We start from the raw sequence: 12,778 nt of genomic DNA, 5'->3' as shown, positions 1-12,778 counted from the left end.
GTGAAAATTAAACACAGAGTTGGTCGAAATAAGCAAATGTTTTTGTTATTTTCAATAAGTATATTGTAACAACAATTTAAATATTTTGAAAATATGTGACGGAATGCACACTGTATAAATACTTTCGATCACCTCTGCATGTAGAAATGTATGTATATAATTTTACTAATTGAAGAAATTCAGTCAAAGATTGCATAAGCATAAGTTCAGCAAGCAATATCCAGATTACATGGATATCAATAAGAAGATTGCTCCAATCGACGTGGCCAATGAAAGGGAAAGGCCGCTAAATAGTCTGATGAAGCAGACGGTCGGTCAATGCAGTTTACAAACATTGAGCAGGCTCTGGGCAATGCAAAAGATTCCGGTTTGAATTTCGTACATTGGCCCAATGCGATGCTCACTTCGGTTTTTGCCTCACTGCCTGCCAGCGCTGTGATCAAGTGTATTAGATGGAAATCGAGAGTACAACGACTCCTCAATAACAATCTAAACATGGCTGTGAAGCATCGGGTACTGCGACTTCTGCTACATATTTTGGCCTGAAGAGTTGGCCAAGCAACCTGTTTGCTGACAAAATCAACATCAACGTCGATGATAACAACGCCTGGAAAGTTAGGAGGCGGCAGCCGGTTTGCCACTTTGTGGCGCTAATGACGACCAAATAGTTAAGGCGCCACATTACACGACTTGTCCAAGAGCCATTGCAGCGGGGGCGTATTGGCCCCCTCTTGTCCATATTACATGAACAGTTCATCAACTCTCTTGGCAACAACTAATCGAAATTCCTTTTCGAGAGTAACAAACTCCTAATGGCCCTGGCAACACCGAGCCGAGCCGAGCCGACAAGAAACCAACTTTTGTGAATGCCGACGCACGCGACAATGACGCGAATGACGCAGCGAAAGGTGCACTGCAGCAATGGAAAGGGGATCTGGGGATTGGGAGCCACAAGCATCCGCAATTGCAATTGCAATTGCAATTGCTGTGCGCATTTCTTTTTAATTGTTGTCACGACCAAAGCCAGAAACCGGCTGTCCAATTGTGTCCCCCTCTGATCAAATATTTCAATTGATTATCGTCTCGGTTTGAGGTCTTTTGAGGAACAAATACTCCAAAACAAATGCAAAAACAGCAAACAACAAACAACAAACGACAGCAACAATTGCGAGCTGCGAGTAAATCAACTGATTGCTTTATACATGGACTTATGAATGGATTTGAACATACGTGTATTGTAGTTTGCCACTTTTGGGCGGGGCTGTTGCCTCGCCAAAGCGGGAGATTGCAACATACACACTTGCCGGTCAGATTTTGTGGTGGCTTATCATGATGAAGTTATCGAAATTAGTTGGTTTCTGGTGAAATTGCCAATTTGGACATAGGGGAAGTGGTTGCTGAAGTCTTTTGAATTAGTCAGTACATTTACGCCGTGTGTGGTTGCATTTTTTCATTATCGACAGAGATCGTTGCAGTTGAGCGTGCTCGACTACGAGATAACCAGTTAGTTACTCACATGTAAGTATACACAGAGTTACAAAAAGACAGCGCATCTTTTATCATACATATATTCAAAATAAATTAAAATTGAAGTACACATAAATATTAATTTTTGCTTGATCGTAAATCTAATCAAAATGTAAGTACAAAATTAAAATCAAGTAGAGAATGAGAAAAGAATATGTGTATCTATTTCTATTAATAGGGAAAAATTTTTCATTTCAATTACAGAATATTGTTGATAATGAAATACAAAAATGAAAAAGATATAATTATAAGGAAATAATTATTATAACCACCTTTTGAAAATATTTCCTGTCAATATCATTTATGGTTACACTCAATCAGAGCATCCCAACTTCATTGAGTAATCGTTTTTTTATTTTTGAATGTAAAATGTACATGTTATTAAATTCAACCTGAAACTCGCACTGGCGACTTAAAACGCGTTTAAATCGCTGACAATTAATTCATTGGTCTTGTTCTTCTTCTTGTCCGTTGACGTTGTGCTCATTGGCGCACGCTTAAATAATTTTTCATACACTTTTATGAAATTTCACAGTTCAATTAATGCATTTTAATTTTAACTTTATTTTCCAATTTACTTCACACACTTTAACGAGCGACGCGCAAAGTCACCAACAACGCTGCAATGAGAAAAAAAAAAAAGAAAAATTGAAAATATAAAAAGTAAAACGCAACGGCAATAAAATGCGAATACAATAATTGTTAACGCAAAATTAAAAATGGTTTTTGATTGATTGTTGCATGAAATTGGCTTTTGGTTTGAGTCTGGCCACCGCCCATTCATTGTAATTACCTTTTGACTCATTTTATTTGCACTGCGCACTTAATTAGCACGTTGTAGGGGCGGGGGAGGTTATTGGTAGACATTGGGCAGACATTGTGGGACTCATTTACCCTGGGGGTTGATCGACTATTCCAATTCAATGAGCTTTTTGGAAATATATATTATATAATAAATAAATTACGAAAATGCAATTAAATAATAATTTCTTTTAATACATTTTCCAGACTTATCGTTGGGGCTTCACATTATTTCAAGGAGCTTCAACGATTCATTTGGCAATTTTAATAGATTTCGGTTTTTTGTTTTCCAGCAACAAGTTAAACTAAGCGCAAGGAAGTGAAAATATAATACAACGCTGACTTTGTTTACAGTCTTTCCAAATACTGAGACTGCGTAAATTAGCCATCAATAGGAAAGCTGGCCAATAAGTGAATACGAGTAAGTGAAGCAGAAAGTGACCAGGGCAATTTATGAATTACACTTCCTTTGACAAAATCATTCGAAACTTGGCCGGTTGTCGGACGGGCTTGGCTTAGTTATGCCAGTTACATAATGCCAGACTCTCACTCTTTAATCATAATTGTCTACACTCTTTGAATGTTTTAAGCTCTACGAATTTGGGTTTTGCGGAAAAGCAAAGGAAATGCCATCAGCAGAGGGGCTTAGTGAAAGCCATATTGACCAAATACCATGGCTGATAATTATAATGACTGCTACCAACAATCTTATCTTAGACTTACAGCGGACTTTTATGAGATGTCAACTCCAGATCTCCATAAAAATTAAATCTTACGCTCAGTCTTTAATCAATTAATACTATCTAAATTGAATGGTGGATTATTTATCTGCGAATTAAATTAAATTGCAAGGAAAATCTTATAAATTAAGTAATATTAAGTAATTATAAATTAATATATAAATTAAAATATTTATTCATTTATTTATTTATGCACAACTAAAAGCAGTCGGCAAAGAAAAAAAAATTACCAAGTATAAAAATTAAGTTAAAGATTAAAAATACAAATACAATTAAAAATAATTTTTGAACTGAAAAGAAAAAAAAAATTAAAGTTAGATCTGAGGTAAGCAAAAATTATAAATGATCCAACAAAATATTAATATAAATAAATGAATTCCAAAATCTATCTGAACAAATTGTGTATATATTAATGGGTTATTGACAACCGTTAACATCCAGTTTCAATGCATGCTCATGAATCAATCAACTACAGCTGTCAAATGCCTGACAGAGTGTCGCTCGTTAAAATGAAATTTACAATGCTAAAACCAACTATGAAACCCCATTCAAATACAATAAGAGCAGAAAAACGATCTGCGATCGAAGACAACCGCGTCAACAATGCCCCCAGCACAGGTGTAATATATTTATGCGATAATCGTTAGTACCTGTAGTAACAGCAACAACAGCAACAACAGAAAACTATAAATATAACATCACAGTAGTCAAGGGCAATCAAGGTAACGAATGGTAATGACAAGGGCTTTCACTTGGAGCGGGCTCTGTGAGGTTTTTGTTTTGCACACAATTGGCTAAAAACGGCGTCTTGGCCAAAAAAAAAAAATGAAAAAAAAACTTCAAAACCAGTTGCAGAGTTTTCCCGCATATGTTTTTGGCAGGGTCAATGCTGCCGTAGAAAGCCATAAAAAAAATGTCACTGCATCAGTGCAACAGAGCGAGTGCGAGAGAGCGAGTGCGAGAGTGAGAGAGAGGTTGCAAGTTGCGCTTGCGCAATCGCTGGATGGACAAGTTTGGTGCTACAGTTTAAGGATCGACAGCGGCAACAACAACAACTGAAACAGCAACATCGACAACGACAACGACTACGACAACTTCAACGACAACAACGACTTCAGGTCCAAAGCTGACGCCGATCGAAAAGAAAACGAAATGCGGCATCCACAGCGGTTTCACTTTCATTCGCAACGTGCACGCGGAGCTGACAGGGTCGCCAAACGTTGAGTCCTCCCCCAGCATGAACTCGTAGAAAGTGGCTGGATATAAAGCCCAATTCAGGAGACTACAGTGCTAAAGACTAGCTATAAATTCGGTGGACTCTATTAATCGGTTTAATATAATACTTAAAGCGTTCATATTTTGCAGAGAAACATAAACATAAATTGTTGTTATTTTAAAGTATTTGTTAAGTGATTAAAAGTGCGTTTTAATTGTGCGGCGTTTAATATTAATATTTGAGTGTTTAAATTTCACGGCTTCCCCATTTGCCAATCGCTCCTAATATTTAATGGATGCAGGTAAATTAATATTCAAGTGCAGCATTTTAAATGCAATTTATGCGTGGGAAATTTAATAAAAATGCTATTTGATTATCTGTTCACAATTATTATAAAAACGTATCCGCAAATATTAAATTATAGAAGTGCTATTTTAATGTATTATTTAAGCGCAAAATGCATGAAAAATACATATTTAAGAAATTTATGCATATAAATAAATGCATTTATATTCATTTATATAACATAACATATATCGTTTTGAGATTGAGTATTTACTTAGTGAATTTGCAATAAAATATATTTAATTTATTGGTTATCAAACATGAATATGACAAGTGATAACAATTTTGAGAGTGAAAACCCAAATGAACCACTTTAAATGCCATCAAATTCAATATTTCATATTTAACGGCCAATGCCAAGGCTAAGACGGAGATGGAGATGGAGACAGAGTCAGAGACTGCGGCTAGCAACTGAGGATAATTAATAATTCATTACGTTGTGGCAATTGTCAATGACATAAGTCCAAAGCAAACGAAAGCAAGTTGAACAAGTTGCAATGAAAGCGGCAAACGGCAAGCGATGAATCTTTAGGGAAAAGCGAAAGAGAAAGAAAACCGCCAAACTGTTTAAAACGAACGATGGGAGTGAGGGGAAAATACATCATCAAACTTATCGCTTAAATCAAACAGACCCGCCAAATGTGTCCACTGCACTCAGTCTCTTAGCCTCTTAGCTCATTGGCTTGCCAGCTTCGTAAATGCCAACAATCATTTAATGTTTGTGTATTTCTTATTAGTAGTTTTTATTTTCTTTTGAATAAATTGCTTGGGGTTATTCACACTGAAAGCTAATGCTGTTTTGGCTATTTCCGCACAGCGCCGCTGCTATGTGGCCCAAAGTACAACTGCTAGCAGCGTCTGTCACTGTCATTGCCGTCTGCCTGTTGGTAACAGTTACAGCAGAAGTTGCCAACGCATCCGAAGCAGCCAGCACTACTACCGATGTGGCCACAGTGCCACAGAATGCGGCAACGGCCCAGAGCAATGACAGCAATGACGATGATGACATCTTGAGTGACAGCGGCAAGGAGGTGAGTCCAAGTCCAAGTTTAGTGAATGGTTTTGACGGGTAATGAGAGTGGTTTTTGACAGGTTAATAAGCAGGCAACCAGGCAGTCGGAGGTCAACGATGATCAACTCTATGACATCGAAGGCGAACAGCTGGGGTAAGTTGTTAAAGGCCTTAATTGCTCAAGTACTAATTGTCATAAGAATTAAAGCAAAGCTCAGGCACTTTACAATTTATTTCCTTCCCTTCTCATATACCTCACAGGAAACCTGGATTTTTGCCGACAGCATTGCCCATTGAAGAAGCGAGTAGTATTACCGATGTGCCTACGAATGGTCATGGTTATATACAATTCCAAATCGATGAAGAAACGCCCAGAGAGCATGTCCTCTTGCCTCAGGCAGAGGAAGCCAATGCCAAGAAGAATACAGTGAATGAGGTGCTCTCTAGTCTCTTTCCCGATGGTTTCTCGAACATCTTTCGCTTCAGTGGCAGCGAGCCAAACATAGAAACATCCTCGGAAGCGCCCACAACCACACCAACCACACCAACCACACCAACCACATCAACCACTACCAATAAAGCTGTGGTGCGTGCCACAACCGTCGAGACACCGAGCACCACAACAAACTCCCCCAAAAATGACACCTATTACACCTACCAAACCACAGTCACCAAGGAGTATCGCCGAGAGGTGCGACCAGGACATACACAAATTGTGGTTGAGCGGATTAGCAGTGCGGAGAGGAAGCCGGTCAGGGAGGGCAGCAATCACATATCCAGGGATGAGCTGCTGCGCATCAATCGCGCCGCAGTGGCATCACCAGTGCTGCCAAGTTTGCTGCTGCAACCAGAGAATGAGGACAATGAGACTCTCGTCGCTGCCGAGAGTGCACCCATTGTCATTCTGGGCGAGCAGGAAATCGACCTGGACGATGGACAAAGCATTGAGGACAATCAGATAGCAGAGACACGTCATATGGAACAGCACCTGTACCAGCAACGATTGCCAGCACCGATGCCCGGGTCAGAGCCTTCCTCCCCACAAATCGAGAGCTATAGTCAGCAACACGGACCTGCCGAGAATCAACACATCAATGTGCGTATTGCCCATAATGAGTTACCGGATAAAGCGGAGGATAAGCAAGGGACACAGCCACAGCAGGCTTTTGATCAATATCAAGATCAGAACGAACGGCAATTCCAGGAAATTAGTAATCATCAAGGTCAGGAGGCACCTTCAAGACAGTTCCTGAAAACCTTTAAGCCCATGGTGTCCGGTAGTGCCGAAGGACCCATACCCAAGGGTGTCTTTCATTACGAGTCCAACAGTCCACCGCAGCGACAAAACTGGAAGCCCCCAAAGGAAGCTGACTATGCCAATTCCTTTGAAAGACCTGCTGCCCAATTGGCTTATCAACGGGAGCTAAAGCAGAGTACAAGTTCCAAGTTAAATACCCAGGCAATTGCTTCTCCATCTAAAGATGACTCCAGCTATGCTGGTCCCACACCCAACAGCCTGCTCTACGTTACAATCAACTCACCCAACCCGCCGACATCCTCTCCTGCCAGCCACGAGGCAGAGAAACCTCTGCTGCCCAGTCCTCATGACTACGTCTCAGAGGCGGCTGCTGAGCCCTCCCAGCATCATGTACAGCACGTTCCCTCACCTAAAGAAAATCTTGGCTCATACTCTCAGCCCGAGACTCAACTCTTGGTTAAGCCCAATGGCTATACCTTTGTGGAGGTTCAGAAATCGGTGAACATTCACAATAAACTCATTACTGAAAAGGACGGCCGTTTGGTGGAAATGCATGAGACCATTTACCATCCGCCGCCCTATCAACAGAATCACTTTTCTCTGGGTTACAGTCCCAAGGATTATGTAGCTGCTGCATCACCAGAAGTGGGACACGGATCGACATCGTCATCAACATCGTCTCACTCACCTTCTGAAAACTATGTTTCCCTGGCCACAAATCCCATTCATGTTGAGCAGGTTGAATATGAGAATTCACACCATGGAACAATCAATCATGATGCTGCTCCAGCTTCTACAGTTTCACAGCATGCCGTTCCTCATTCCCCGCCAGTTGCAGTTGGAGAACAGCATTCACCTCAACCTTATACTCTTAATATTGAGAAAATCATCGATCGACCGGTTAAGGAAGTTGTGGAGAAGCACATTCATGTACCTTATGCTGTTCCCCAACCGGTTGCTGTGCCAGTTCATGTGGAGCACTACGTGGATCGTCCCTATCCCGTAGAAACCATTGTCGAGCAGCCCGTTCCCTATCCCGTCGAAACAATTGTGGAGAAGATTGTCGAGAAGCGAGTGCCTGTCGAAGTGGAACGCATCGTGGAGAAGCCCGTGGAGGTTGAGAAGATTGTGGAGAAGTATGTGGATCGTCCAATGGCCATACCGATTCATGTGCCCGTCGCTATTCACATGCCAATGCCACCAAATCATTCCCCCGGCTTCAACTTTGCATCCCATCCCAATGCCTTGAATCCCTGGTCGCATGCCTCCATTGCCCACATTCCGCCCAAGGTGCTGCAGAATTATTACACGCGCATGTTGAAGAAGTTGTTGCCCCAAATCATGGCTCACAAAACACCAGCGAAGGCAACGCACCTGAAGCCCCCAACCAAACCTGTTCATGGTGAGGCGCCCAAGGTGGCCACCTTTAGTCTGGCCGACATGCGGTTCGATCTGCGACCGCCGCCTCCACCTCAGGGCTCCGCTTGGCTGCAAGGTGCCCGCTACATTTACAACACGCTGCCGGAGGACTTGTCCACAGCAGCTGCCTCGGCACCTGTGCACATGGTCAAGTCCTACATTGGCCCGGTGCCGACGACCAGCACGAGCAATGAGAACAACGGCAACGACTTTGACGAGTTTCAACGCTGGCGCAGTGGTCACTCCCTGAAGCGTAGTCCCGACTTTGGCCGTAATCTGCACATGGAATACGGATTTAAGCCGCCTCTGGTGCCATCGGTCGAGATCGACGACAAGGGAATGCCGCTAAAACAGCCGGAGACGGAAGTACAATGATGTTGCAAAGTGGAAATGAAAAGCGTGCCAAAATATACAGTTATAGTTTTTATTATTTATGTAAAATATTACAAAGCACATTTAATAAATTTATAAAACAATATTGTAACTCTCTCTCGTTATATACTTATGTCTACCTTACTTTCTTTTCTTCCTCATTTGTGAGTGACAAGTACTTTGTTTAAATAGGAAACAACAAATAGGCATAATTTTAATTAAACAAATGACACTGACACGAGAGGCAAGCTCAAGTGTCTGCCTCATGTGTTTTGTGTGTTGCAGGTCCAATTAACGGTAAGCCCAGATGCGGACTCTGCAGAAAGGCAAAGAAGTCCACTGATAAAAAAAATGTTCTAAAATCAAGATTTTGGTCTCAGAACTAAGATTTTCGGTCTAAAAAATGCGTCGAAAACAACAAATTCTTGAATTAAAAGAACACATCTTGATTTTAAGAACATTTAAAATAAGACCAAGTTCTTATTTTAAGAATTAATGTTCTTAAAACTAAAATCAAAAAATAAAATAAATTAAAATTATTTTTTATAATTATATTTTTTTATTTTTAAATTTTGATTTATTTATATTTTATTCTGTTTAAGTAATTTTATAAATGTTATTTTAATTTGTTACTAGGGGGATTCGAACCGCCGCCTACTGCTTCACATCTGAAGCGGCCTCTCTAACCAGAGCGCCACGGTGCCATCATTTGGTGGTCTTTTTTTTCAGTGTATTAATTTTCTTGAGTAGCATTTATGTAAATAAAAATTCTGCACATTAAGCTGAAGAAGGGTTGCGCTGCCCCAATATCTTATCTTTATATGCCAGAAAAGAGACATACCCCAACCTAGTTTAAAATTGCGACACATCTGAAGACTGAAGAGGCAACACTTGGCCAAGGCTGGCAGCGTGCAAAGATTTATATGACAGCTAATAAATTTCCAACACATGTATCTCAAGATATTAGAAATATTTAGGTACAAACGTTCTCTCCTCGCTTGCGACAAGTTCTAAATGTTGCATGTTATTGAAGTCTGCTACAAAATAAAAACAAACTCGCAAAATTTGTACAACGCCTCGAAAGGCACGTCTGCCAAGGGCTGTAGTTGACATCTGACGGCAGAAAGTGTCGATAGTTGAGGGGCCCGAGGATGAGGAGGAGCAGTAGGAGAGGCAAACACATACAAACCGTTTAGCACACGTGTTGGTGAAAACGGAAGCACTGCGGCAACACGTCAAGTGGCCAAGTGGCAACTAGACAGGCGAAAAGAGCAAGGCGACATGATGTTGCTGTGATGCTGTGATGTTTGTGAAGTTATGACAATGAACCTAAAGTATCCTTGAATCATTGTAGTCATATGCGCCACAAAAGTGTATCTGAGTTTGTATACATTTATTTATAATTCCACATTTGTTGGCGTAATACTTAAAAAGGGTTCATAGTCTTTTTACACTGAGACCGGTATGACGCCGTAACAAAAAAAAGCCGGCCCTTAAGTAGGCCTTTACCATACAAAAATTTGACAGTTTGATTCAAATATAAAGTCTTTTAGGCGAGCCCGTATCATAAACGGCGTCATTAGCGACGTTTTTTCTGACAAAAGTTGGCAGCCCTGGCTAAAAATTGATTAAAAATCGATTTACCACCACAAAAAAAAGGCCAGTTAATATTTGAAATATTCCTTGTAAACCGTCAATTCCTTATTAATTCAACTATGCATTCAACTAGTCGTCGAACATACATGATGGATCCGATATATACATTTAAATACAAACTTTATGTACAATTTATTATAAATTTAGCAATGCGCAATTTACAATTTGACAATTAGACTTCAAAATATCGGCCTTTTCATCAGTGTAAACGACTTTCGCCGTAAGCTTAGGCTTTTTGCTTACCGGCCTCAGTGTAAATTGACTTTAAGAGTTAAATCTGATATAAAATAATTTACATTTATAATAGGGATATTTCTATTTTTTAGTGGGTGGTGTAGTGTTGCAATTCTTCTTGCGGGCAAATGCAATTTTATTCAAGTTATGGTAAATATGCAAACATAAATCAAAAATTTATCACAGTGCTATTTTTAGAGTCAGATATAAGATATCAGAAATCAACTGCATTCGGCAGTTTTAATAGACACCGCAGGGAGCTGTTCGGTTGTGGGTTGAGCCTTGGATTGGAAGTAGCCAGCAAGAAAGATAAGGCAAGGAACAATTGAATAATTTATATGCAAATAAATAAAAGTATTTCAACGATTCGTTGTGTATGCAAAAGCAATGCAAAAGCACACACCACACCACAAATTCTCCAAGTTGTCGAGAAATTCGCTCGTTGCATAAAAAAGCGTGTGAAATATATTTGCAGACCATGCCACAAAAGGCATAACACACACTACAACAGCAATAACAGCAACAACAGCAACAACAGCAACAACAACAACAAGAACCATAGTAAATAGCTCCTGGTGTTATTGGCGACGCTGACGGTTTCAACTTTTTCTTCTCATTTTTCGGGTATATGGCGGCATCCTCTGCACTCGTTCCTCTCGCTGTCTCCGTCTCCGTCCTTGTCGCTCTCGTCGGCCTTTTCGGTTTGGCTGCCGCCGCTGCATGTCTTTGTCAGGGACTGCCAACTCTGCGTTTGATATACGATTTGGATGTGTTGGCAAACCGCCCAGTTGTCCGGCGGGCGGGAGGTGGTTCGGTCAGGCGCTCGAGTGATCGGGTTGTAGGATAGTTGGGTTGGGTTGGGTTAGCGACTGCGAGACAAATGCAGCTGAACCGAAAATTGCATTTCCGCTTTGAAAATTGCGCAAACTTCCGCACAAAAAAAAAAAAATCTAGGCACGAGTGCATTGCACGAGCCGCCACGTCGCCAGACAATTGGCAAAAATTTTCTATAAAGTGTGAAATAGGCCGGCTGTCTGCCAAAGCCAAAGAGGTCCTGACATGCCGTAAAGTGGCCTCAGTGAACCACAAAAAACTTGTCACGCAAAATGAACGCAAAAATGTCAAAAGCACACACAAAGTGCACGAATCCAGTGGAGAATGTCACTTACAATGCAATCTTAGAAACTCTTCTACTATATGGATAAAACCAAAGCTTGATTTCACTATTTACTCACGTTAAAAATCTTCATATGCAATGAAAAGCTAAAATACTATTATAGAAATATATTGTTACTACTACAACGATGGCTAATGCATAATATATGTAATATGTTTGCTAATGGAAACATCTCTCCTAGAAAGTGTCCATACTCGTATATCAAGTCAATACTGCGCACCGTCAAAAGATGATTCGTTTAATGGCCAACGATTAGGCAAACATTTGCATATCGAGAAACTCGCTCAAGCTGATGAGGATGACGATGACAGCAAGGTGAACAGGGGCGAGTTGTGTTAACAGACTCTAACAGCCTTTAACAGAATTCAACAGACTTCAGAGATGTTAACAGCCAATAAACATCTGTTAATGCAGTGCTGCTCAAACTTCCATTTCAAATAAGTGCCTAAAAGTATGCTATGAATAATAAATTGTGCAAAAACTTAAATAAGTTCAATAAATTAATAATTGGTTGAAAATTTAAAATTCGAAATTAGGCAAAATTAAGGCAAACATATTAATTAAGATTTGAAGTTCGTCAGCCCTCGGAAAGAGAAGCTAAAACATTTAATTCAAAAAATCAAGAAAATACTAAAAAAATAATGCAAAAATTTAAAAAATTATAGCAAAAAATAGAAATCCGAAAATGGGTACAAAAATTTAGAATACCGATGCTCAAAAATGTACTTATTTTATTAAATACAAAAAATCAAACCAGATCGGAAAAGCATTGCATATTTTTACAGGCTTACAGCTATGTTAATTTACAGCCAGTAAATGTTAATAATGAATTCAATGACTTAAAATTAAATTTCTTTGAAATCTGCAATCAAAATGGCTCATGTTGAGATACCTTTCTATTGAAAACTAATCAAAGTTCTCAACAGCAATGTACAAAAAAAAGTGAAAATGGGAATAAAGCAAGAACGAACAAAAATGAAAATATTAGCAAGCCAATATGAAATTGCAGCAAAACCAATCT

At 39.9% G+C, this 12,778-nt stretch overlaps 1 protein-coding gene across 1 annotated transcript; it reads left to right on the top strand.

The window, feature by feature from the left end:
- Positions 1-5,891: 5,891 nt before the first annotated feature.
- LOC117782845 lies at positions 5,892-8,802 on the top strand (the record flags this gene model as incomplete). The annotated part of the gene is made up of 1 exon (XM_034619903.1): positions 5,892-8,802. A coding segment is annotated over one exon (2,802 nt), but the record flags the coding sequence as incomplete, so codon positions are not given.
- Positions 8,803-12,778: the final 3,976 nt, after the last annotated feature.

This window comes from Drosophila innubila (genome assembly GCF_004354385.1).
Source record: "Drosophila innubila isolate TH190305 chromosome 2R unlocalized genomic scaffold, UK_Dinn_1.0 1_C_2R, whole genome shotgun sequence".
Lineage (NCBI taxonomy): Eukaryota > Metazoa > Arthropoda > Insecta > Diptera > Drosophilidae > Drosophila > Drosophila innubila.
This window is presented reverse-complemented; position numbering and strand designations above follow the sequence as displayed.